Here is a 27,087-nt window from a genome sequence, read left to right on the forward strand (position 1 = left end):
GCATTCCCCGTGTCCCCAGGTTGTCCCAGTCCTCCCCAGTGTCACTCCCAGTGTGTCCCAGTGTCTCCCACAGCGTTCCCAGTGTTCCCCAGTATGTCCCAGTCCTGCCCAGTGTTTCCAAGCACAGTTTAATGGCTCACGGTTGCCGTGGCAGCCAAACCCAGCAGTGGGGTCAGGGCAGTGCCCATGGCCACAGCCCCTTGCAGTGCCCAGTGCAGGTTGGGCTGATGATCCACCCTCACAGCTGGCCCAGGGCAGCTCTGCAGTGCTTTGGGGGCACCTTGGGCTGGCACACACCTGAGGAGTGTGTCTGTTTGCAGTGGGGAAACTCAGGAGTTTCAGATTGCTTCAAAACTACAACAAGGGAAAAGCCAGAGCTCCTGAGGAGATGCCCTGGATCAACATCAATCACAGAATGCTGCAATCACCTCTGATCTGAAGAGAAATGTGATAAAATACATCTTTTAAAATAGGAATGTGTATTTCTGACAAACTCTTTGAAATCTTTCTCCATCACTGGACTAGGAAAACTTTAATGACACTCTCAGGGCTTTGGTGTTGTTTACATCAGACTCAGTCCCTGAGAGAGTCTTCAAAAAACTTCTCAACAACTCCAAGTTGAATTGAAACAGTGAAGTTTCCTGAAGTTTTAATGGGTCCCACTGAGGGACACGACTGAGAAAGGATCCCCAGGTTCCAGTTAGAGCAGAACACTGGAGGCAGTGATGACAGCTGGGCACAAACAAGGCCAAGGTGTCTGTGGTGCTGAGCAAAGCTGGATGTGTTTCAGGAGTGCAAAGGGCCAAGGCCTGAGCCCCAGCCCCTGGCCAGGCAGATGCTGTCCCTCCCTCCTTGCTCAGGGCTCTTCCCGGGATGGGCACTGCCATGTGGGGATGTGCAATGGCAAGGGCAGGAGCATGGGGCGGCCCCTGCCAGGCTGCTGAGCAGGGCCAAGGAGGCAATGAGGCCCCAGGCCTGCAAGGGTCACTTTTGTTATATGTAACATCCAGGTTAGGCCAAATTATTAATTTGAGAAATCCACATTATAAGTTAACAAAACCGGAAATAAATTTTCTTTCACTAATGGGACTACAATCTATGCCTTCCACAAATCAAAGGAACAGGGCTGAGCCCAGGACTCGACTCTGGGTGAACACAGTTCTGACCCCCTCTCGAATCAGAGCTGGTGAGTTCACACAGTCCGTCTGGTGAGCCTCGGTTTTATACTATTTTTCTGCCCGGAGCTAGGTTTCTTTTGTTTCTTTCTCTTTCTCCAAATATTCATGCCGTCCTTATCCCCTGTCCGGTGTTAGAAGAATTCTATCTTCGAGTAGACAGAACAGTGTCCAGGGAAGCATTCAAATATTCATGTAGCTCTCTGTCCTCTCTCTGGTTTTGGAGGAATTCTGACTCCTGCTCAGCCAAAGCTGCTTTGGGATAGACAATACACGTCTGGGAACAGATACATGTAAAATACGAGTTACTGGAACTGAGAATTCACGTGCTAGTCGGGTTAAGGGAGATGAGTTGTTCTTGGTTATCTACAGTTGTTATTGGCCGATGATGGCTTTTGCTCTCCAGGCCTCACTCAGAACTCCTGTAGGAGCTACTCCCTTCACTTGCTAATTTGGACTCCTATTCATTAAACACCTGTGAGTGCTACAATCTAGTGAGGTAACCGGTTTCTCAGCTCTTGTGTGAGATTTCTAAAAACCTGGATGCTTTCTGTAACATATTCTAAAGTGTGATTCAATATATATATTTCCCCAAGTACATATATATTTACATGAGCACGAATTTGATACATTTATTACACTTGTCTCCTGCTCCTGCCTCAGGCCCAGGGCCGGCAGCCATGGCCCAAGTGCTGCCCAGGTTGGCTCTGTCAGGGCCTTGCAGCTGCTGCCCATGCCTGTGCCCTGTGCAGCCCAGGCTGTGCCACGGTGTCCCTGCCCTGCGCCTCTGTCCCTGCAGGCTGTCCTCATGCCCCGGCTGCCCCACCTGGCTGGCCCCTTCCTTTGCTGACAGCTCTGCCTCCTGCCTGCCTCTGCCTGCCCACACAAAGCCTTGGGCTGATACCAAAAGGCTTCATTCCATTTTTACCCTGCCTGTGACCTTTCAGCACAGGAACAAGGCATGCAGGGGCTGCTTTCCCAGCAAGGATGGTTGGAAGAGAAGAAGAAGACATCTGGCTCCAGGGTGCAGAGACAGAGAAAACAAGGACTGAATCTGGGAACTTGGGCTGGGTTTTATGGAAATGGGTGAATTGTAATTGGCATTTAGTGACTGTATATGAGCAACACCCTGGTAGAATTACATGTCCATGTAAGATTAGAAGTTATCCCATGCCGGACCTCAGGCCTGAATAAATGATACCCTCTGAAATAGCAAATCCGTGTTAAGGAGCTTTATTCTGATATTTCGGAGATTTGGTGACTCACAGTTCCAAGGAGTCAGCTGTGACACTGTCCAAACTCATGGAACAAAGGGTCCATGGTGACACTGCAGAACCCAGAAGACTACAGTGTACAGTGTGAAAGCTCATGGAACCAGCAGTCCATTGTGACCCAGCAAGGCCTCGTGGAACCAAGGGTTTGTTGTTAAACTGTGTGGCCTCATGGAACCATGAGCCATTGTGACACAGCGTGGCCACATGGAGCCAAGGGACCACTGTGCCACTGAGGATCCAAGGAGACCCTTGTGAGTGAGGAACCTCATGGAACCAAGAGTCCATTGTTCCACTGTGGGGCCCTGTGGAACCAGGGGGAGCACAGTGACATTGCGGGACCTCATGGAGCAATGGAGACTCTTCGGACACTTTGGGACCCACTGGAACCAAGGGGCCAATGTGGCATGGCAGGGCCTGGTGGAATCAAGGGGACTGCAGTGAACTCTGTGGGTGCCCATGGGATGAAGGGTACATTCTGACGCTGTGGAACCAAGGATACCATTGTGACGTATAGCCACATTTCTCCTTACAGAGAAAAGCAAGGCACCACTCTTCCCAAGAATATTTCTGAGATTCACATTCTCTGAACCTCAAAGAAAGGAAAAAAATTCTTATCATTTGCTGTGCCTGTTTTTGTGCATAAGTAGAATGCAATATGGGGATTGTTTACCCAAAGTGATGGTGTTTTGTTTCCTTGGCCTGTCACACACCAAGTGTGTGTGTGTGTCGGGACTGTCGGCTGACAGTCATGGGATTCTGTGCAGGGTGTGCAGTTGAGTGCTTGGCAGATTCAGTTTAGATGTAATGTAATATAGTGTAATATAATATAGAATATTATAATATAACAAAGTAATTAATTTGCCTTCTGGTAGAATGGAGTCCTCCTCATCATTCTCTCCCCTCGTCGGGGGTTGCCTGCGAATGCTATAGTGACACTGTGGGGCATCATGGAACCAAGGGGCCATTGTGGCACAGCAGGGCCTCATGGGACCATGGAGGCCATTTTTACACTTGGAGGCCTTGTGAAACCAAAGGGCCATTGTGGCTCTTCAGGGCCTTGTGGAGCCACCATAGTGCCACTGTGAGGGTCATTGAAGCCAGTGATGTTTTGTGGCACTGCAAGGCCCTATGGAATCATGGAGACCATTGTGACACGATAGGCCTCATGGACGCAGAGAGCCATTGTGACACTATGGAGTCTTGGCAGGCCAAGGGGAAGTTGTCACACTGTGTGGCACCATGGAACCAAGGAGTCCATTGTGACACTACAGGCCCCATGGAACTAAGGATCCATGGAACAGTGCAGGACCCCATGGAACCAAAGGTCCATTGGGACATTGCGGGGCCTCATGGAATCCTGGAGGCCATGATGACACTTGGAGGCCTCGTTGAATCAAGGGGCTCTGCAGGGCCTCATGGAACCAAGGAGACCCTTCTGACATTGTGAGTCCCCATGGAACCAAGGATCCATTGTGACACTGCAGCACCAAGGAGACTCCTGTGACACTGCAAGGCGTCATGGAAGCAAGGGACCATTGTGACACTATGGAGCCCCATGGAAACAAGAGGACAGTGTGACACATCTGGGCCTCATGGAACCAAGGATCCAATATGACACCACCACTGTGACACTGCAGGGCCCCATGAATCCTAGGGAACAGGGAGCAGGTCTGGTTGGCTTGGCCTGACTGGTCCAACTGCACTGGACATGTCAAGGGTCTCTTCTCATGTGCCCCTGAAACCCTGGGGCTCTGGGCTTTCTTTCAAATGGAAAAGAGCTGCCCATCTCATTCAAGTATCCATGGCCAAAGTGAGATACTGTCTCCAAAATTCCCAATATCCACAGATTGCTCCCAGACAAAAGCTGCCATTAACAAAAGGTCTGGTTAACTTTGTCTTCCTTGGAGCTGGGTCTCACCTGCCATCAAGCCCTGGGGCTCTGAACTTTGTTTCCTATGGAAAGGAACCTTCCCTCCAGCACAGGCCAAAAATGCTACTTGTCCTCCAAAATTCCTATATGCAAGGGTTTCTTCCAGACAAATGCTGCCAGGGCAGACAGCTCTTGTTATCCTTTGCCTCTGGTGTTCGCCTCTCTTCTGCCCTGAAAAACTGGGGCTCCACCCTTTAGTTCCTATGCAAAGGAACCATCCTTCTTCTCCAGGTGCCCATGGCTGAAATTGGGATTCCACCTCCCTGAGTCCTGTATCCAAAGATTGCTCCTGTTCAAAAGCTGCCATTACAGACAGGTCTGGCTGGCCTGGGCCTTCTGAGGGCTGGCTCTCACCTGCCTTCCAAACTCCAAACTCCATGCTTTCCTTTCTATGGAAGAGAACTGGCATTCTCCTCCAGGCACAAATGGCTGAAATTGGGATTTCACATGCAACATTTCAAACATCCAAGGGTTGCTCCCAGACAAAGCTGCCAGAACAGGCAGGTCTGAACCCTGGGACTCCGTGGTTTCCTATCTGTGGAGATCATGGTGACACTCTGGGGCCTCATGGCACCAAGGACATCACTGTGGCACTGCTGGGCCGCATGGTCCCAAGGGGCCAGTGTGAAGCAGCAGGGCTTGGTGGAACCGAGACACCATTGCTGCATTCCAAGGCCCCATGGAATCATGGAGACCATTGTGACACTGTGGGGCTCCCACGGAACCAAAGGGCCATTGTGACCCTGCAGGGCCTCATGGAAGCACGGGGCCATTGTGACACTTCAGAAGCAAGGAGAACATTGTGACCCTGCAGGGCCTCATGGAGCCAAGGGGACATGGAACAGCTCTGGCTGGTTTGGCCTCCCAGGGGCCACCTGTTAGGTCCAGCTGAACTTGGAATGTTGAGGGCTGCCTCTCATCAGCCGCTGGTGGACTGGGGCTCTGTGCTTTCCTTCCTAGGAAAAGAACCATCTTTCATTCCCACTGCCCTTGGCTGAAATTGATATTCCCCCTGAAAAATTCCCTGTATGCAGGGGTTCTTCCAGACAAAAGGTGCCAGGACAGAGAGCTCTGGCTGGCCTTGGCCTCTGGTGGTCATCTCTCATCTCAAGGAAGCCCTGAGGAAAGGATTTGAACAGCTTTGACTACTGGAACATCAGTGAGTCTCTCATCCACTGAAAAACTCAGATGCACTTCTGATCATATGTGCCTTTTTTTCTCATTGTGAATTATGCATAAAATATTATTTTCAGCAAAAATATAATATTCTTTTCACTCTTCCAGTGTTACCTGACGGAAAAAAAACCAAAAAAACCTCCTCTACATGTGGATCCACGTCACCTGTATAAGCAAACAAGAAAGAATTCAACAGGAATGATTTCCCTCTGCTCCCATCTGTCCCATCTCCTCTGGAGCTGCAGGTGCAGCCCCAGCTCTTGGCAGGGCTCAAGGGCTCACAAGCTCAGCTCCCTCACAGAGAACTTGCAGACCCTGGGGTGCTCTTCCTGGCCCCTGCACGCTTAGCCAGGCTGAGATGGACACTGATGGTTTCTGTGCCAGGCTCTCTGAGCCCAGCCCAGCTCCCTGCAAGCTCTGCCAGCTGCCCTGAGCTCTGGGCAGCACCAAGGGCCTCTCCCCAGCCCAGCCCAGCCAGCTCTGGCCCCACAGCTCTGCTCAGGCCAGGCTGCTCTGGGCACTGCCCCACGGCCTCAGCCCCTCTCAAGGGCACAGCAGCAGCTGCAGCTGCCACAGGACTCAGCCCCAGCATGGGGGAACGGGCCTGGCCAAGGGAAAGGAGGCTCCCTGGGTGCCCTGCTCTCCTCTGCAGGAGATCCTGAGAGCTCTGCAGCCCCTGCTGCCATCCCATCTGCCCAGGGCAGCACAAGAGCCCCGGCCTTGGGGCCCTCAAGAGCTGCTCCTGCTCCAGGCCCAGGGCCCATCCCAGAGCTGGGGCAGCCACAAAGCTGTGCCCATTTCTGTTCATTCCTGCTCTGATGAGGATGGAGCCTCAGCAACTTTGAGGTTCCATTATGAATTTTACTTCTCCAGAGGCGTGTTCAGCCTTCAGCTCTTCAGTTCTGGAATCCTGTGCTGGAGGGCTCATTAACATTTCAAAACACTCTAACAAGACAAGCCCCTGGGAATAATTTCATTTAGGGTCTACAAATTTTTGTGGTTTATTAGACAGATTTCAGAATTGTATTTGAACTGAATCTGCTATATTGGAAACAATGCAAAGATACTGGTTTTTCCTGTTTAATTTTCTTTTTCTATTTATAGATTTATATCAGTGATTTCCAGCTGATATTGCTCTTATAACATCCTAATGCAATCTGAATAGACATGAACATCTGGACGTTTTATGGCTGACAATCAATCAGACTTTGTCCCCACCCCCACCATTTCCCTCATCCAACCCCTGGGACCCTGAGCAGCCTTGTGCAAATCTGAGCTTCCTCCACTGCAGGCTGCACCTGCAGCTTTCAGCTCCTTGGCACCAACTCCCACCTGCTTTTTTGCAGAAGCTGCCTGGGACACACAGGGGGTCTGTGTTCTCCATCGCCTTCTCGGTGGCACTGCCTGGCTGGGATGAGAAGCCCCTCAGCCTTCCCTGCTCCGGGCTGTGTGGGAGGTGGGCTGAGAGAGGCATCGGGGATGCCTTGGGAGGAGGCGTGTGTATGAGACAGTCCCCACCTGTCAATCAGTGTGCCACTCACCCGCTCCCCACTCCTTCGTTCTAGAAGGTTCTGTTGTCCTCTGTTCCCCATTAGTCCCCTGCCCTGAACCACTCCCTACCCTCCTTCCCGTTGGTCCGTGCCCTGTCAACCCGCCTTAACTCCTCCTCACTCTCCGCCTTTACCCCCCTCGAATATATACCCGGACCCCCCCCAAGGTCGACGCTTATTTGCCTCTGCTGCCCTTCGGGGAGGGTTGTACCCCTGCTCCCTTCTATTCCTTTCCTGAAATAAACTCCTCCGGACTTAGCAAGCAAAGAAGCCCCCCTGCGCGTTATTTACTGGTGAGGCGTCGATACTATCCGGGCTTGGGCGGAAGGTCGGCTGTGGGCACCCATCCAAGGGACCTGTCGGGACCTGCCCAAGGACAAGACACCCCCGCAGGGCTGGACAAGCCCAGCTCCCTCAGCCTCTCCTCACAGCCCAAGGGCTCCAGCCCCACCTTGGAGGCCCTTGCCAGACCCTGCTCCAGCTGCCAGACATCTTTCCTGCCCTGGGGACCCCAAACCAGGCCCCAGTGACCTGGATAATCCACGTCCTTGCTGTCCTGGTCACACAGCCCAGGGTGCTCCTGGCCTCCCTGGCTGCCAGGGCACACGGCTGCCTCCTGCCCAGCTCCTGCCCACCAAGAGTTTTCTGCCAGGGCCTGCTGGATGTGGGGAGGGCTGTGGATGTTGTCTACCAGAACGTTAGCCTTTGACACCATGTCCCACAGCATTCCCTGGAAAAGCTGAAGCCTGTGGCTTGGACCGGTTCACCCTTCCCTGGGTTAGGAACTGGCTGGATATCTGGGCCCAGAGAGGGGTGGGGACTGTGCCACATCCAGCGTGTGTCCAGTGGTGTCCCCGAGGGATGAGCGTGGGCCCAGTCCTGTTTAACATCTTTATTGATGAGCAGCAGGAGGAGACTGAGTCCACTGTCAGCAAATCTGCAGATGACACCAAGCTGGGTGTGAGTGTGGATCTGCTGGAGGGCAGGAGGGCTCTGCAGAGGGAGCTGGACAGGCTGGATCCAGGACCCAAATCCAACAGAGTGAGATTTAACAATGTTGCTGTGGCTCTCCATAAAGAAGGATGCAGGACAGGTTTTATGATGCAAAAAGAAAGGATCTATTCCAGTTTACTTCACGTGTCCTCTTTTATAGGGTTTTTTAAGAACATCCCGTGTCTATCCCCAACTGGTCAGTAACAAGGTATTATCCTGTCTTCATTGGTCACCCAAATCCCCCATGTGTTCATGCAGCAAGAATTGATTGTAAAAATGGTTTTCATTTCTCTATCTAACTGTGCATAATGAGTTTTTACAGGTGGCTGCTGTTTTATCACAGTCCTAGAGTTCTTTCTCAGGGAAAGCATGCTGTTTTCCACAGTCTTGGAGCTCCTTCTAAAGAAAACAAGTTGTTTTTAATGACTGCAGAACTCTGTTCTCACAAAGAGCTGTAAGCTTTCTCATGGCTTCTCCTGGCTCGAGTCAGGATTCAGTTTGAAGCCTTTGGCCTGCTGTTTCACCACCACGTAACAAGAGCGAGTGCCGGCTCGTGCACCTGGGCCACAACAACCCCTGTAGCGCTACAGTCTGGGGACAGAGGGGCTGGACAGTGGCCAGGCAGAAAGGGACCTGGGGGCACGGATGGACAGCAGGCTGGACATGAGCCAGCAGTGTGCCCAGGTGGCCAGGAAGGCCAATGGCTCCTGGCCTGGCTCAGGAATGGTGTGGCCAGCAGGAGCAGGGCAGTGATTCTTCCCCTGTGCTCAGCACTGGTGAGGCCACACCTCGAGTGCTGTGTCCAGTTCTGTGCCCCCCAATTTAGGAAGGCCATGGAGGGGCTGGAGTGTGTCCAGAGAAGGGCAGCAAGGCTGGGGAGGGGTCTGGAACACAAGTCCTGTGAGGAGCAGCTGAGAGAGCTGGGCTTGTTTATCCTGGTAAGGAGGAGGCTCAGGGAGACAAGGTGGTGTCAGGGCACAGGTTGGACTTGATGATCTCCAAGGTCTTTTCCAGCCTGGCTGATTCTGTGATTCTCTGGAACCACCCTTGGAGCAGTGGCAGGATGAGCCCTGGGCCTCCCCTTCAGAAGCTCAAGCAGCCCAGGTGCCTCAGCTTCTCCTGCCAGCCCCAAAGCCCATCCTGTCAGTCCTGCAGAGCCTCTGCAGCCCCTCCTCATTGCCCAGAACAGGGAGCCCCACAGGCAGACACAGCAGCCCAGATGTGCCCCCTGGCCTGTGGTGCCTCTGGCAAGGGAGCAGCACGAGTCACTGCAGCAGCCTGCAGACAATTCCTGCAGCACTTGTAGGATGATCCTGCTCCCCAGGGACGTTCTCATGGTGCCAAGTCAGGAACTGCAATGGGGAGTGGGGCCAGAGAGGAAAGGGCAAACAGGGATGGGCTGTTTGCAGGGGAGGGGACAGGGCTGGGCAATAGGAAGAAATCTGGATCAGGGAAGAAGAGAGAAAGCAAAGGTGAAGCCAAGGAAATGCTCAGGGTAGTTTGGGGGTGGCTGCCAGGCAGCCCTGGCTCTGAGCAACAGCATCTGCAGTGGGACAGGAAACTCCCAGCTCATGGGAACAAACTTTCTGGCTGACTGCAGAGTTCACGACAAACCTGAGTGCTTTCCTGCCATCCCCCAGCCCTTCCTGGCCCCAGGGGCTGATGGCATTTGTGCTCCCTCAGGTTCATGTCCCCACACCAACAGCATGGGGGTGCTCCCGCCTGCTGTGTGCAATGCAAACAGGGGCTCCTGAGCCAGAGCAGCCGTGCCTGTGCCTGCAAGGATGCAGCACCTCTGGGAGCTGGGGGAGAGGCCAGGGCTGCAGAGGGGGGATGTTGTTGGCAGCTCCATGAGGACGCTCTGGGATGCTGCCCTGGGCTGTCCAGCACACTGGGGATGGATCAGCCCCTGCTCTGCTGCTCCTTCCCGTCTGCCCCAGGGCCCTTGCAGAGCCCCAGCCATGCTGTTTGCTCCCAGCCTGCCCACGGCCACCCTGGGGCTGCTCACGGGGCTTTTCTGTGCTGAGCCTTGGCCTGGGCGTGTTCTTGAGAGAGCCTGGGCAAGGAGCCTGGAGCCCCCAGGCCTGGCCTGAGGCGTCAGCGCTGCCCCAGCAGTGCCCATGGCCTGTCCCTGCTGCAGCCCCGGCACTGCCACCCCCAGCACTGTGCCCGGCCCCGAGAGCACTCAGGCCCTACAGCAACACCAGGGCCACCAGGGCAGCGGGGCAGGGCCACGGCAGCAGCACTGGCAGCACCAAGTGCTGCTGCTGCTGGGCGCAGCTGCTGTGCCAGCACTGATCTGCCCCCAGCTCTGCACACAGACATTGCTGCTGCAGCTCCAGAGAAGGCAACAAAGGGGGCATCTCTGCAGAAAACATTGTTTAGAGATTCTTTATTTCACTTGAAGCCATCAAGGGCACAGCTCCTCATTGACACAGTCTATGGGTCACAGGAAAGTTGGAGAGAAACAAAATGATAAATGGCACAAACAATGCCCTCTCATTGTGGACAATATTTAAAAAGCTAAACAATGAAAAAGAACCTCCAAAATGAAAACCAACAAGTACTATCAAAGATGACTTTTATTACAAGATGTATGCAGAAATTGGAAACCAGTTTAGTGTTTCTGAAAGCATTCAGTCATCAGTCTCCACACTGCAGCCTTGAGCTCCTGGTTCCTCAGGCTGTAGATGAGGGGGTTCAGGGCTGGAGGCACCACCGAGTACAGAACTGACAGGGTCAGATCCAGGGATGGGGAGGAGATGGAGGGCGGCTTCAGGTGGGAAAATGTGCCAGTGCTGAGGAACAGGGAGAGCACAACCAGGTGAGGGAGGCAGGTGGAAAAGGCTTTGTGCCGTCCCTGCTCAGAGGGGATCCTCAGCACGGCCCTGAAGATCTGCACATAGGAGAAAACCATGAACAATAAACAGCCAAAAGCTAAACAGGCACTAACAGCAAGAACCCCCAGTTTTCTGAGGCTGGAGTGCGAGCAGGAGAGCTTGAGGACCTGTGGGATTTCACAGAAGAACTGGCCCAGGGCATTGCCACGGCACAGGGGCAGGGAAAATGTATTGGCCGTGAGCAGCAGAGCATTGAGAAGGCCACTGGCCCAGGCAGCTGCTGCCATGTGGGCACAAGCTCTGCTGCCCAGGAGGGCCCCGTAGTGCAGGGGTTTGCAGATGGACACGTAGCGATCGTAGCACATGACGGTCAGGAGGGCAAGCTCTGATCCAAGGAAGAAGACAAGCATAAATAACTGTGCAGCACATCCTGAGTAGGAGATGTCCCTGGTGTCCCAGAGGGAATTGTGCATGGCTTTGGGGACAGTGGTGCAGATGGAGCCCAGGTCGCTGAGGGCCAGGTTGAGCAGGAAGAAGAACATGGGCGTGTGCAGGTGGTGGCCGCAGGCTACGGCGCTGATGATGAGGCCGTTGCCCAGGAGGGCAGCCAGGGAGATGCCGAGGAAGAGGCAGAAGTGCAGGAGCTGCAGCTGCCGCGTGTCTGCCAGTGCCAGCAGGAGGAAGTGGCTGATGGAGCTGCTGTTGGACATTTCTTTACTCTGGGCATCGTGCACTTTTGAAAGAAGACATTGACAAGCTGAGAAAAACTTCTTTGAGTCAGTCCTATGTATTTTATTTGGAATCCCCTCAAAATTACTTCTCTTCATGTGAGGGTTCTTTCCTAAAGATTTTTCAGTTTGAGTTTGTGTTGTTGAGTTGCTTTTTCCTCTTCAGCATTGCTCTCAGTTGAACACTGGGGAGACCAGAGGGAAAACAGGGGTCCCTGCGCCCCAGTGCAGTCAGACCTGCTGCATCGCATACAGGTGTCCTTTGGTCATCACACCTCCCTCTATTTCAGAGTGATTGCACTTAAAATGCATTTTAAAAAAGAAAAAAAGAAGTGGAGTTTTTAAAGGGTATAGTTTCAAAGTCAATCTCTCTAAACTCTTCTCTCTTTCCCTGTGCACCTGAACAGGAAGGGATATCCAAGGGTTGTTCTGGCTCTCTGCTGCCTGGAGTTGTGCCTACTGGGAGCTGTTTCTCTCTATCCAAGCCTTGTCCTTGCCAGTGCTGCCAGAGCCCAGCCCAGCCCTGGGGGCTCAGCTCTGCCCTGCAGACCCCTCCCAGCACAGGGCACTGCCCAGGGGCATCTCCCTGGCAGCAGGGCCTGAAGGGCAGGGCAGACAAACAGAGATGCTGCAAGCCAAGGTGCTGCAGCTGCTGTCTGTAGGGAGAGGAGGCTGAGGAGGCACTTTCTGAGGGAGATCTGAGGCACATCTGCTGATGCCCAGGCTGACAGAGCAGGAGTCTCAGTGACACAGACAAAGCTGACAGCCCCTTTCCCTTGCCTTTAGGAGAAAGCTGAGAGCAGCCCTGGCCATGCAGCACCATCTCCAGAGCAGCAGGAATCTGCCCTGATGGGGGTGGCTCCTTCCACCTCCAGCTTCTCCCCTGCAGCGTCCATGGGGAGCTGCCAGGCAGGCTGAGAGCTGCCCCTGGCAGGTGGCACATGCCCTGGGCTGACCAAGAGCCCTGAGGGCTGCAGGAGCTGCTCTGCAGGACAGCCCTGGGCAGCCCTGGCTGCAGCCCCAGCTTCACCCCCTGCAGCCGTCCTGACACATCCCCCAGGCTGTGGGGTGTGCCAGCTTCAGGAGATCCCTCCAGGAGCACAGGGGACATTGCCCTGCATCCACAGACTCACCGTGTCGAGGGCTGTGGAGATCTTTCCCCAGGTGAAGTCTCAGCACAGTGTCTTCCCAATCCTGATTGCCTTCAGCCTGTCTCTGCCTGGCTCCTCTCCCCTCAGTGCCTGCAGGCAGAGCCCTCAGCCCTGCTGGGCTGGGAGAGGAGCTGGTCCTGGCAAGAGCTGTTCCTTTAAAGCTCAGCAGCACAGACACAGCACAAGGATTTTAATGAGCCTCTTGGGGTTTTGGTGTTGTTTTCATCAGACTCAGTCCCTGAGAGAGTCTTCAAAAAACTTCTCAAGAAATCAAATTCAGATGGAAACTCCAAAGTTTCTTGAAGTTTTAATGGGTCCCACTGAGGAACACGACTGAGAAAGTGTCCCCAGGTTCCAGGTAGAGCAGAACACTGGAGGCAGTGATGACAGCTGGGCACAAACAAGGCCAAGGTGTCTGTGGTGCTGAGCAAAGCTGGATGTGTTTCAGGAATGCAAAGGGCCAAGGCCTGAGCCCCAGCCCCTGGCCAGGCAGATGCTGTCCCTCCCTCCTTGCTCAGGGCTCTTCCCGGGATGGGCACTGCCATGTGGGGATGTGCAATGGCAAGGGCAGGAGCATGGGGCGGCCCCTGCCAGGCTGCTGAGCAGGGCCAAGGAGGCAATGAGGCCCCAGGCCTGCAAGGGTCATTTGTCTCCTGCTCCTGCCTCAGGCCCAGGGCCAGCAGCCATGGCCCAAGTGCTGCCCAGGTTGGCTCTGTCAGGGCCTTGCAGCTGCTGCCCATGCCTGTGCCCTGTGCAGCCCAGGCTGTGCCACGGTGTCCCTGCCCTGCGCCTCTATCCCTGCAGGCTGTCCTCATGCCCCGGCTGCCCCACCTGGCTGGCCCCTTCCTTTGCTGACAGCTCTGCCTCCTGCCTGCCTCTGCCTGCCCACACAAAGCCTTGGGCCTGATACCAAAAGGCTTCATTCCATTTTTACCCTGCCTGTGACCTTTCAGCACAGGAACAAGGCATGCAGGGGCTGCTTTCCCAGCAAGGATGGTTGGAAGAGAAGAAGAAGACATCTGGCTCAAGGGTGCAGTTACAGAGAAAACAAGGACTGAATCTGGGAACTTGGTCTGGATTTTATGGAAATGGATGAATTGTATTTGGCATTTAGTGACTGTATATAAGCAACACCCTGGTAGAATTACATGTCCATGTAAGGTTAGGAATTATCCCTCACTAGACCTCAGGCCTGAATAAATGATAACCTCTGAAATAGCAAATTAGTCTTCAGGAGCCTACTTCTGATATCTCAGAGATTTGTTGACAGTGGGTACTCACAGTTCCAAGGAGTCAGCTGTGACACTGTGCAAACTCATGGAACAAAGGGTCCATTGTGACACAGCAGAACCCCATGGAACCAAAATCCATTTTGGCACACTGGGGCACATTGACCCAATGGTCCATTGTGATTCTGCAGATCCAAGGAGACCATTGTGACCCTGAGAAACCTCTTGGAACCAAGGGGCCATTCTGACACAGCAAGGCCTCGTGGAACCATGGGTCCATTGTGACACTGCAGAACCTCACGGAGCCAAGGTGACCGTGTTCTACTGCGGGACCTCATGGAACAAAGGGACCCTGGTGACACTGCAGAACCAAGGAGACTGCTGTTGGCAGTGTGGAAGCTCATGGAACCAGCAGTCCATTGTGACCCAGCAAGGCCTCGTGGAACCAAGGGTTTGTTGTTAAACTGTGTGGCCTCATGGAACCATGAGCCATTGTGACACAGCGTGGCCACATGGAGCCAAGGGGCCACTGCGCCACTGCGGATCCAAGGAGACCCTTGTGAGTGAGGAACCTCATGGAACCAAGAGTCCATTGTTCCACTGTGGGGCCCTGTGGAACCAAGGGGAGCACAGTGACATTGCAGGGCCTCATGCAGGAATGGAGACTCTTCTGACACTTTGGGACCCACTGGAACCAAGGGGCCATTAGAGCATGGCAGGGCCTGGTGGAATCAAGGGGACTGCAGTGAACACTGTGGGTGCCCATGGGATGAAGGGTCCATTCTGACACCGTGGAACTAAGGATGCCATTGTGACACTGTTGGGCATTATGGAACCAAAGGTCCATTGTGACACAGCAGGGCCTCATGGAACCATGGAGGCCATTTTTACACTCTGAGGCCTTGTGAAACCAAAGGTCCATTGTGACACAGCAGGGCCTCATGGAACCATGGAGGCCATTTTTACACTCTGAGGCCTTGTGAAACCAAAGGGCCATTGTGGCACTTCAGAGCCTTTTGTCGCCAAGGGGACCACAGTGACACTGTGGGGCTCCGTGAAACCAATGGTCTGTTGTGACACTGCAAGGCCTCATGGAATCATGGAGACTCTTGTGATACTACAGGCCTCACTGAACCAAGGGGCCATTGTGACACTACAAGGCCACATGGAAGAAAGGAACCATTGTGACACTATGGAGTCCCTGCAGGCCAAGGGGCACTTGTCACACTGTGTGGCACCATGGAAACAAGGAGTCCATTGTGACACTGCAGGGTCTCATAGAACTAAGGATCCATGGAACAGTGCAGGACCCCATGGAACCAAAGCTCCATTGGGACATTGCGGGGCCTCATGGAATCCATGATGACACTTGGAGGCCTCGTTGAATCAAGGGGCTCTGCAGGGCCTCATGGAACCAAGGAGACCCTTCTGACATTGTGAGTCCCCATGGAACCAAGGCTCCATTGTGACACTGCAGCACCAAGGAGACCCCTGTGACACTGCAAGGCCTCATGGAACCAAGGATCCGTAGTGACACCACCACTGTGACACTGCAGAGCCCCATGGAAACAAGGGGCCACTGTGACACTGCAGGGCCCCGTGAATCCAAGGGAACAGGGATCTGGTCTGGTTGACTTGGCCTGAGTGGTCCAACTGCCTTCGACAGGTCAAGGGTCTCTTCTCATGTACTCTTGAAACACTGGGCTCTGGACTTTCCTTCAAATGGAAAAGATCTGCCCTTCTCATTCAAGCATCCATGGCCAAAATGGGATACTGTCTCCAAAATTCCCAATATCCTGGGATTGCTCCCAGACAAAAGCTGCCATTACCAACAAGTCTGGCTCACCTTGTCATCCTGAGATCTGGGTCTCACCTGCTCTCAAACACTGGGGCTCTGTGCTTTCCTTCCTATGGAAAAGAACCATCCCTACTGCACAGGCAGCCATGGCCAAAATTGGTATTTCTCCTCCAAAATTCCTATATGCAAGGGTTTCTGCCAGACAAAAGCTGCCAAGACAGACACTTCTGGCAGGCCTTGGTCTCTGTGTCTTGGTCTCTGTCTTTTGTTCTCTTGGTGGACGCCTCTATTCTGCCCTGTAACACCACAGCTCAGCCCATTCCTTCCTATGCAAAGGAACCATCCTTCTTCTCCAGGTGCCCATGGCTGAAATTGGGATTCCACCTCCAAAAGTCCTGTATCCAAAGATTGCTCTTACACAAGAGCTGCCATTACAGACAGGTCTGGCTGGTCTGGGCCTCCTGAGGGCCGGCTCTCACCTGCCTTCCAAACTCAGGGACTCCAAGCTTTCCTTTCTATGGAAAAGAACCGGCCTTCTCCTCCGGGCACAAATGGCTGAAATTGGGCTTCTACATTCAAAATTTCCAATATCCAAGGGTTGCTCCCAGACAAACCTGCCAGGACAGACAGACAGGCCTGGCCTTGGCCTCTGGTGACTGCAGTTCATCAGCCCCTGAAACACTTGGGCCCTGTGGTTTCCTTCCTGTGCAAACCATGGTGACACTGTGGGGCCCCACGGAACCAAAGGGCCATTGTGACCCTGCAGGGCCTCATGGAAGCACGGGGCCACTGCGACACTTCAGAAGCAAATTCCCCTCCCTGACCTCCAAGGGCCCCCCTGGACCCCCAAGGGCTCCCCCGGACCCTGAACTGTCCCTCAGAATAACAAAGTGCCCCTCCAAGCTCCCACCCTGCTCCCCCAATGTCCTCCAGACCCTCAAGTTCTCTCTGAATTCCCTTCCCAAACACAAACCAGCCCCAAATGTGCCCCAGAAATGTCTCCCTGGACCCCAAACTGGTTCCTTCTACCTGATAAAATGATAAAAAAGATGACAGAAGTACTAAAAATAGGATAATTAGAATAGAGAAGAGAAATCAATAGCGAATACAGGTCAATGAACTAATGAAAGGAATTGTGTTACTTAGAACCTATGATAAATAATTTTTGGTTGCTAAAAATTTATCATTTTTAAAATATAAATATAAAAATTAAGAAATAAAAATAAAGAATAATGTTATTTCAAAAATTATTATATTCCATGGAAATATAATATTTGGATAGATGGAAAAATGCATAATTGTTTGTCATGTTTTGGGATGCCAGTCCCAGGTGGGCGATGTCAGACACGGTGAGGCTGGGCACGAGGAGCAGGTTGTCCAAACAGGCCCAGCCTGCAAGGGGCTTGCTCTTCTCCATGCCCAGACCTCCTGAGGAGATATTCACCATCAAGATAACTTGGGGAATGTTTCTGCCACCTCTTCTCTGAACAGGAAAATAGAAACTATTCCCTGGATTAAAACCAAAAATTATGAGGTGCACTTTGAAATCTCCCTCCTGGACAGATCTCCAAACTGACTCCAATCACTGCACAAGGCCTGGAGACTGCAAGACAATGGAAGGAAGACCAAGAGCTCCTGAGGGCTTTCTGTGCTTTAATCAGCCCCACGGTGGATTTGGGGCTGGGTCCAGGAGCCTCAGGCACTGAGAGAAGGATGAAGAAGCCGCTCAAGGAGTCAGCAGCAAAACTCCAAGTCCCCTGGAGCACGGCTGGGCCCCAGGGAGGGCAGGGAGTGCCAAAGGCTCCCCAGGGACTGCTGAGAGCAGATCCTTGAGGCCAGGACTGCAGGGAGCCCAAGGCTGTGAGCAGGGAGCTGCAATGCTGAGCAGGGCCTGGCTTGGCTGCAGGAAGCAGAAAGGCCAAGCCCTGAGCCCAGCCTGGGCCAGCAGGGCCTGTCCCTCACGGGTGGCTCGGGGCTCTTTGTGGGGCAGGGGATGTGAGGGGCAGCAAGGACAATGCCATCAACCCGTGGGACACTGCAGATCCTCAGGGAACCGAGGGCCAGTGTGACACAGCGGGGCCTCATGGCACAAGAGGCCATTGTGAGCCTGCGGGGCTGTGGCACCCCAGAACACTCAAATGCTGGGGGCAACCAAAGGCTCCTTTACTCGAGTTTGGTGCACAGGAAAAACACCAACCAGATATTCGCAAGAGGTCAAAATGGCAAAAAATTTTACTGGAAAAGTACAAAAAGCCAAGGAACTTTGGAAAAGGATCTTATCCAACATCCAATCCAACATAAAGCACTTATCATAGCAGTAACTTCATTAACTTGGCCCATTTAGCCTTGAAACCTTTAAACACTTCAGTTGTTCGGGTACCCAAAAATGTTCCATAGAAAGAGCATTAGAAGGAGAGCAAAGAGAGAGCGACAGAAAGACAGAAGCTCTATAGAAATAGACACTGCTATGGCTCCCAGCTGCTGGGATTCCAGTGTCTCTGTTTGAGACACACCCCCCAGGAGAAGGCAGAATCCATACCAGGGGCTGACCTAGTCAGCTCATTTAACCTGAAAACCTTTAAATCCTTAAGGTGTTAAGTTACCCAAAAATGTTCCAGGTAAAGAGGATTAAAAAGAGAAGAAAGTGAGAGAGACAGAAAGACAGAAGAGATATTGACAGACACACTTATTGCTACAACTGCAAGGGTTCCAGCATGGGCGTGAGTTCAAAACTCCTGAACGAACAGACAGGGTCCAGACCCTGCTCTGTGTTTTTAAGCCCCTGGGCCTTTGTGGGCCTCCCCCCAGGTGGGACTTCTGATGGCTCGGGCAATCAGGGCTGGGTCAGCGCTGTCCCCACTGTGTGACTGATTGACAGCTCATCCCAAGGTGTCTCGGGACATTGATCTCACCCAGCCTCTGACAGCGACCATGGTGACACTGGGGAACCTCATGGAACCGTGGGTGACTTGTCACCATGCGGGTCTGTCCCGGATTGCAAGGCAAGATGTATTCCATTTGCCATCTGGATGGCAGTTGTCTTCTGTTCAGTGGGAAGCTTTCCTTATCTCTTCCACAAGCAATCCTTCCTCCAGGGGGACATCTGCTGATAACAGGCTATTGAATGTCACTGCATGACCCACAAGAGCTACAGCGTCCCATTGTGAGATGCTCCGCCCAGAGGGAGGAGCCCAGCATTCCTACCCGGATATCATCTTGAGTTTCTGGAAATACCACACAGCGTCTCCACAGGATTCCCAGAGGAACAGCTGCCTCTTCCACTGGATCTGCAGAGGAAGACTCCACCCATTTCTACAGCATCCCTGCTCCAACAGAACCACACCTGCTACTCCAGGAGGACTGCAGCCACAATTCCAATGGGTCTGCCACCAACACCCTGACCCACAGGGTGTCAGGTTGTGTTCTGATTCAGTCCGTGTTGTTTTGGTTTACGGCATTGTTTATTTCATCTTTTAATTTTCTTCCCTAATAGAGAGCTGTTATTCCTGCTCGCATGTTTTTGCCTTGGAGCCCCTTAATTTCAAATTTAGAGAAACTCATGCAACCAATGGGCTGTTGTGGCAATGCAGAACCAAGGACACCATGGAGGCACCATGGAACCTCATGGAATCATGGAGACCATTGTGACACTCTGGTGCCTCATGGAATCAAGGAGACCATTGTGACACTCTGGTGCCTCGTGGAATCATGCCGATCACTGTAAAACTCAGAATCCCTATGAAACCAAGGGTCAAGGATGAACCTATGGGGCCATAGAACCAAGGAGCCATTGTGACACAGTGAGGCTGCATGGAGCCGAGGGGCTCTTGTGAGATTTCAAGACCTTCTAGAAGCAAGGGGCCATTGTGACTCTACAGAAGCAAGGAGAATATTGTGACAAGGAGAACATTGTCATGCTACAGGGACTCATGGAACCAAGGAGTCCATTGTGACACTGTGGGGCCCCATGGAACCAAGGGGACAGGGAACAGGTCTGGACTATTTGACTGGCTTGGCCTTCTGGGGGCCACCTGACAGGTCCAGCTGACCTTGGCATGTCGAGGGCCACTGCTCATCAGCCCCTGAAGCACGGCCTGAAATTGGCATCGTTCTCCAAATTTCTATATATGCAAAGATTGTTCCCAGATGAAATCCAGACAGATCTGGGTGGCCAAGCCAGCCAGGAGCCACCTCTTATCTGCCTTTGAAACACTGGGACCGTGTGCTTTTCTTTCTTATGGGAAAAAAGCACCTTTCACGTCCAGGTCCCCATGGCAAATTTGGGAATTCACCTCCAGAATTCCAAGGATATATCCCAGACAAAAGCTGCCAGGGGAGACAAGTCTGGCTGGCCTTGGCTTCCTGAGGGCTGTTTCTCATCTGCCTTTGAAACACTGGGGCTCTGTGCTTTCCTAACGGAAAGAACTCTTCTTCCATTCCAGGCACCCACAACCAGAATTGAGCTTCCACCTCCAAAAATCCCTATATCCACGGATAGCCCCCAGAAAAGGTGTCAGGAGAGACAGGTCTAACTGGTTTGGCCTATGGTGGCCACCTCTCATCTTCTTCCAAAAAACTTGGGCTTTGCACTTCTCTTTCCTCTGGAAAAACCCATCCATCTTGATCAGATGCTCACGGCCAAATGTGGATTCCACCTCCAAAACTCCCTTCCTCCAAGGATTGCTCCCAAGTGAAAGCTGCCAGGACAGACAGGTCTGGCTGCCCTTGGCCTCTTGGGGGCTGCCTCTCACCTGCTTTTGAAACACTGGGGCTCAGTGTTTTCCTTCCAATGGAAAAGAACCATCCTTCTCATTAAGGTGTCCATAGTCAAATTTGAGATTTCTCCTCCCAAATTCTGTATATCCAAGGATTTCTTGGGGATGAAAGCTGCCAGGACAAACAGGTCTAGCAGTCTTGGCCTCCCAGGAGCCACCTCTTGAGATGCTCTTCTGCCTTTCAAACACTTGGACTCTGTGCTTTCCTTCCTGTGGAAAAGAACTGTCCTTCTTATCTACACAGGAATGGCCAGAATTGGGATTCCACATGCAAAATTCCCGATATCCAAGGGTTGCTTTCAGACAAAAGCTGCCAGGACAGAGTTTGGGCTGGCCTTGGACTCTGATGGCTGCCTTTCATCTGGCCCTGAAACACTGTCTTTCCGTGTTTTCCTTCCTATGTATAAGAATGGTCCTTCTCCTCCAGGCGTTACTGTCCAAAATGGCTATTCTGCCTCTAAAATCCCAAATATCTGGAGATTGCTCCCAGACAAAATCTGCTAGCACTGTCTGATCTGTCTGCCCTTGGCCTCTGGTGGCTGCTGCTCATCTGCCCCTGGAACGCTGGGGCTCGGTTGTTTCCTTCCTTTGGAGACCATTGTGACTCTGTGGGAACTCATGGATCCAAGGGACCATTGTGACACTGTGGGACCTCGTGGAGCCATGGAGACCATGGTGACACTTCAGGGCCCCACGGAACTGTGGGGCCATTGTGACACTGTGGGACCTCGTGGCACCAGGGACATCACTGTGGCACTGCTGGGCCGCATGGTCCCAAGGGGCCAGTGTGAAGCAGCAGGGCTTGGTGCAACCAAGAGGCCATTGCTGCATTGCAGGGCCTCGTGGAACCCAAGGGACGTTGTGATCCTGCAGGGCACCGTGGATCCATGGAGAGCATTGTGGCATTGCAAGGCCCCATGGAATCATGGAGACCATTGTGACACTGTGGGGCCCCAGGGAACCAAAGGGCCATTGTGACACTGCAGGGCCTCATGGAAGCACGGGGCCATTGTGACACTTCAGAAGCAAGGAGAACAATGTGACACTACAGGGCCTCATGGAGCCAAGCTTCGTGGAACAGCTCTGGCTGGTTTGGCCTCCCAGGGGTCACCTGACAGGTCCAGCTGATCTTGGAATGCTGAGAACTGCCTCTCATCAGTCTCTGGAGAGCTGGGGCTCTGTGCTTTCCTTCCTATGGAAATGAACCATCCCTCTTTCCAGGTGCCCATGGCCAAAACTGATACTCCCCCTGAAAAATTCCCTATATACAAGGGGACAAAAGCTGCCAGGACAGAGAGCTCTGGCTGGCCTTGGCCTCTGGTGGTCATGTCTCATCTCAAGGAAGCCCTGAGGAAAGGATTTGAACAGGGTTGACTACTGGAACATCAATGTGTCTCTCATCCTCTGAAAAACTCAGATGCTCTTCTGATCATAGGTATCTTTTATACCTTGTTGTGATTATACATGAAATATTATTTTTAGCTAAAAAATTATTATTCTTCTCCCTCTACCAGTGTTATCTGACACAAAACACCTTGTCTAGCAATGGATCCAGGTCACCTGTAAAAGCAAAAACAAGAAAGAATGCAGCTCAAGGGATCACAAGCTCAGCTGCCACACAGAGAACTTGCAGACCCTGGGGTGCCCCTGTCAGCCTCAGGGCCCAGAGCCTTTCTGCAACCTTCCCCCTGGAGCTGCTGCTTCCCTGCAGCCCCAGCCACAGCCAGCAGCAGATCCTGTTGTGTCCTGAGCAGCAGAGCCAGCTCAGAGCCCTGTGGGGAGCAGGGGCTGGGGCAGCAGGACAAGCCAGCCCGGCCATGGCCAGGACACGCTCAGCCAGGGAAAGGGATGTCCCGGGAGAAGAGCAAGGGAGCGTTTCTGGGCCTGCAGGAAGGAATGCAGAGGAAGCTGCTGCTGCAGGCACCAGCTCTAGCCAGGCCTCTCTGTCCCCTGCCCAGGGCTGCTGTGCTGGCCTGGGGAGAGGGGCTGGCACTGAGTGGGCAGAGGCAGCCTGTGCAGGGCATCTCCTGGAGGAATTCAGAAATCTGACCTGAGCTTGTGTTCGTGTGTTTAGGAAAGCCAAAGCTCAGCTGGAGCTGATGGAGGCTGCAGGCAACAAACAGAGCAAAGTTAATTCAGGCACTGTGTTTGCAGTAAATGGCTGCAAAAGGAACATGTCAACCTGCTGCTGCTGCATGAGGGCAGGGAGGGGCAAATCTAGGGTCATAGAATGGCTTGGGTTGGAATCCTAAAGATTATCCTGTTTCCATGGGCAGGGACGCCTTCCACTGGACCAGACTGCACCATCCAACCTGGCCTTGAACACCTCCAGAGGTGGGGAGTCTGCAGCCTGCCTGGGTAACCTGTGCCACGGCCTCAGCACCCTCACTGGGAAGAATTTCTTCCCAATATCCCATTTAAACCTGCCCTCCTTCACCTCATGGCCATTCCCCCTTGTCCTGTCCCTCCAGGCCTTTGTCCAAAGTCCCTTTCCAGCTCTCTCAAAGCCCCTTTAGGGGCTGGAATGGGCTCTAATGTCTCCCTGGAGCCTTCTCGTGCCCAGGCTGAACAGCTGCAGCTCTCTCAGCCTGGCTCCAGAGCAGAGGAGTTCCAGCCCTGCAAATGCCCATTGTGACACTGCAGGGCTTCATGTAACCAAGGCTCCATTGTCACACTGTGGAACCAAGGAGACCCTTGTGGAACCCACAAGGAACCAAGGGGCCATTGTGACACAGCAGAGCCCCATGGAACCGTTTACGTATCCTAGAACTCCAGGGGCAGTGGGAACATCTCAAAGTGGGAATAGCCTAGAGGTTTTCCCTTCCTCCCCCATGTCTTCTGTGTGTACCTTCTTTTTCCCCATGTCCGGCTTGCTGGTGGTGAGCCTGCCCCCCTGTAGGTACTACTTGTGTTTCTTCTGTGATGGTTTGAGGTAGGCCATGTGTTTGTTTTGTGCCTGAGGCTTGGTCCGTTATTATAGAGCCTTCAGGTTCCGCCGGTGCAGCCGTCTGAGCTGACTCAGGCATCTGCGGATTTTCCAGAGGGGGTGGTGCAGACGCCTGAGCCGGCGGGTATGGAGGCAGGAGGTTTTCTAAAGGTTCCCATTCCTCCTTTTTGGCCGTGTTCCCTTTTTAAACTCCAATGGGATATAACCCCACCGTGGCCTGCTCCCATAACTGAGCATATTCTTCTTCCTTATCATTTGGAGCCCTTAAATCGTGCACATATGCACACAGAGCTGGGCAGACTCTTTTCTCAAAGGTCCCGAATACTGGCCAAATCATCTTTCTCCTTATTTCCTTCCCTCCCCATACTTTTAAAAAATAATGGATCATCTTTCTCTTAGATTTCCACCTCCTATCGTAGCTGCCATCCCACCTTTCTAGCATCCATTCCAAAGGACTGTTAACGGGGATTTCTAACTCAGGTTGCTCCTTTTCAGGCTTTTCCTGATTTTTATCCACCTCCTTACTTTTTCTTAGTCCCATACTTACGCCGCCTATTCGGACTTGCTTCCTTTTTGATCCTCTTCTCCAAACTCTTCGTCCGTTTGAAGACTATTTAATTTTACTTGGTTCCCTATCCCCACTGGTGTTACTGATCTTATAGTGAATCGCGCTATAAGGGTTTCCTCACCAGCGCTTAGGCTCTCAGGTATTTATACTTACCGTGGGCTTCGCTGTTAAGCCCTAGGGTTCGGGCGTGCTTCTATCTCCTCCGTCCTGAGGATTAGCCTTCCCAAGCCCTCCCGTGACCAATCTCCCGGACCCCCACCCATGTCCCAGAGTTGACGTGTGTGTGTTTTTCAGTCACTTCCCCTTTGCCCGACCACTTCCCTCCTGGGAGAGGGGAAATGCGGTTGGCGGAACCGCACCCTCTCTGTGATAATATCACGTCTCACACACCCACGCTCAGTCACCCTCACTCAACCACGCGATACTTACGATTCCTGTTCCCACGTGGACTTCTTCGTGCACGTAGACCTTTTTACAAGTGAAAAAAACTATCAGCGGTTTTGCAGACGTATTCTCTAAGGTTCTGAGAGCCCTTACAATGGGCCCGTCCTATCCCTAAATCGTGGTTTTCGGGTTTTTTTTTTAGTGTTCTGGATCTAATTGGTCTTTTAGAGGCCCCCCAATCCAGCGGGACCGCCAAGTGCTCGGGCTTGGCGGGGCACCTCCCCGCTGGGACGGAGCTTCTCTAAAGAGCTGAATTAGACCACGGCGGCGGTCACCATTTGTTATAAACGTAATTGCCAATTACGCCGGATCAATAATTTGCGAGAGTCAAATTATTATAAAATAACAAAGTATAAGATTTATTTTGCATTCAAATTCACAATTTAAGCCAGCCACGAAATGAAACGGACAGAGTCAAGCCGGGGACTTTGGCTCTGGGTGACACACATAAGCAGCTCTGAGCCGCTGTAGCATCAGAGAGGTAGTGGCACACCATGGCCATGTCCGAGTCCAGTTTTTATACTCTTTTTCTAGCTGGAGGCAAGAATGTCCTTTGTCCTTTTCATAATCAAGTGAGTTTCCAAAGCTTCTCTGGTCCAGGGATAATACTATCAGATAAAAGACAGTCCAGTTCTTGACGTCTTGGGAATAATTCATCGGCTTCTTGTCTTCTGCTAGACAAGTCCTTAAGGAGCGCTGCGGGGGTGTCTTGTCCTTGGGCAGGTCCCGACAGGTCCCTTGGATGGATGCCCTCAGCCAACCTTCCGCCCAAGCCCGGATAGTATCGACGCCTCACCAGTAAATGACGCGCAGGGGGGCTTCTTTGCTTGCCAAGTCCGGAGGAGTTTATTTCAGGAAAGGAGTAGAAGGGAGGAGGGGTACAACTCTCCCCGAAGGGCAGCAGAGGCAAAAAAGCCCCGACCTTGGGAGGGGTCCGGGTATATATTCGAGGGGAGTAAAGGCGGAGATTGAGGAGGAGTTAAGGCGGGTTGACAGGGCACGGACCAACGGGAAAGAGGGAAGGGAGTGGTTCATGACAGGGGACTAATGGGGGACAGAGGACAACAGAACCTTCTAGAACGAAGGAGTGGGGAGCGGGTGAGTGGCACACTGATTGACAGGTGGGGACTGCCTCATACACATGCCTCCTCCCAAGGCATCCCCGATGCCTCTCTCAGCCCACCTCCCACATCTCCCCCCTTTCTATTAATTAAAAAGACATTTTTGAATGCCTTATTTATGGTTTTTTTAAGACACATGATGGCTATGGAGACTATCATAAGAATGACAAGCACCCAGATTAGGCTTTTGATGATGGAAGTGGCCCACCCAGGAATACCCCATTGCGCCAGCGCTCGGTCCATAGGGTCATAAATCTTTGTCTCTGTAAGTAAGGTGGATACTTGGTCCTGGATCCTTTTGATATTTTCGTGGATGGAGGTGCTTCTGGAGGTAAGGTTGAAGCAGCAGAGTCCTTCAAAGTCTTCACACCCGTGGCCATGGGCGAGTAGAAGATAGTCAATAGCAGCCCGGTTTTGGAGGGTTGCGTGCCTGGTGGTTTCTTCATCCGCCAAAAGGTCGGACAGGGCGGCTGAAGTAGCTTTGGCCTGCTTACTCAACCAACACCCCAGATGGGAAAGCTCCCCGAGGGCTTTCGCAGCAGCGTACCATGGCAGAAAGATGGATGCTGCGATCCTTTTGCCCTCACTCCAATCATAAATTTGGTCATTGCATTTAGGGTCGAATTGAGTGTACGCACGTTTTTGTCTCGTTAATTGTTTGTCTTTTTTCCAATCTAGAATCTGTGTTTTGTTCGGGGTGAGTGTAGTGAGCTGGCCAAGGCTGCAGGGACCCCCTTGGATCTTAGATGGGATCCCTGCCCACACCCTATCCCCACAGATAAGGAACACACCTCTGGGGAGCAACCTGGGAGTAAACGTGGATTCAGATGCCTTGTGGCTGGTATAGTTGCACCAGTTGGTATATTTTTTGGAATAAGGGGACACATCTTTTCTTTCTATTTTTCCCATTTTTTCTTGGGATTGTCCAATCATGTGCCAATGTTCTTGTTTTGGTTTATAGAAAAAGTTGACACAGTAAGTGGCAGGGAAGGAGCCCAGTAAGTCCAATTCCTGGGGTTCCTGTGGTGCATGCGGGAGGATCCTCGTCCACTCATCCCAGGTGTCTACAGGGTTGGGTTCCTTACCAGCATATGGATGGTCTCTTGGGGACAGGGGCATTCCCACCAGGCATGTGGACAGTGGGTCGTCCACTTTTCCCATGGCCATGCAAAAGCTGTCCTGTTGTATGGACTTTGCAAGGGTGACCCAGATATTTTCCTTCGGCTGCTGTACGATCCAGGCTGCAGATACCCATGTGAGCGAGGCGCAGATGAGGAGCATCAGGGGTGTTCTGGGAGCTTTGTGAGCCATCCTAAAGTTGGTTTCTATAATAGAAAGGAGGGGGTGAGTATCTTAAAAACTCTTGGTTCCACACCTCTACCGTGTCC

At 52.6% G+C, this 27,087-nt stretch overlaps 1 protein-coding gene across 1 annotated transcript; it reads right to left on the bottom strand.

The window, feature by feature from the left end:
- Window positions 1-10,715: 10,715 nt before the first annotated feature.
- On the bottom strand, window positions 10,716-12,307 carry LOC119696319 (olfactory receptor 14J1-like). Its single transcript, XM_038126020.1, has one exon. It carries the CDS (start codon window positions 11,763-11,765, stop codon window positions 10,716-10,718), a length of 1,050 nt encoding a protein of 349 aa, XP_037981948.1. The 5' UTR covers window positions 11,766-12,307.
- Between the last annotated feature and the right edge of the window lie 14,780 nt (window positions 12,308-27,087).

The sequence above is a fragment of the Motacilla alba genome, unplaced genomic scaffold (assembly GCF_015832195.1).
Source record: "Motacilla alba alba isolate MOTALB_02 unplaced genomic scaffold, Motacilla_alba_V1.0_pri HiC_scaffold_28, whole genome shotgun sequence".
Taxonomy (NCBI): Eukaryota; Metazoa; Chordata; class Aves; order Passeriformes; family Motacillidae; genus Motacilla; species Motacilla alba.

Excerpts from the sequence above, each read along its gene's own strand:
- LOC119696319 (XM_038126020.1), bottom strand. The coding sequence starts at position 11,765 with ATGAAGAGAAGTAATTTTGAGGGGATTCCAAATAAAATACATAGGACT.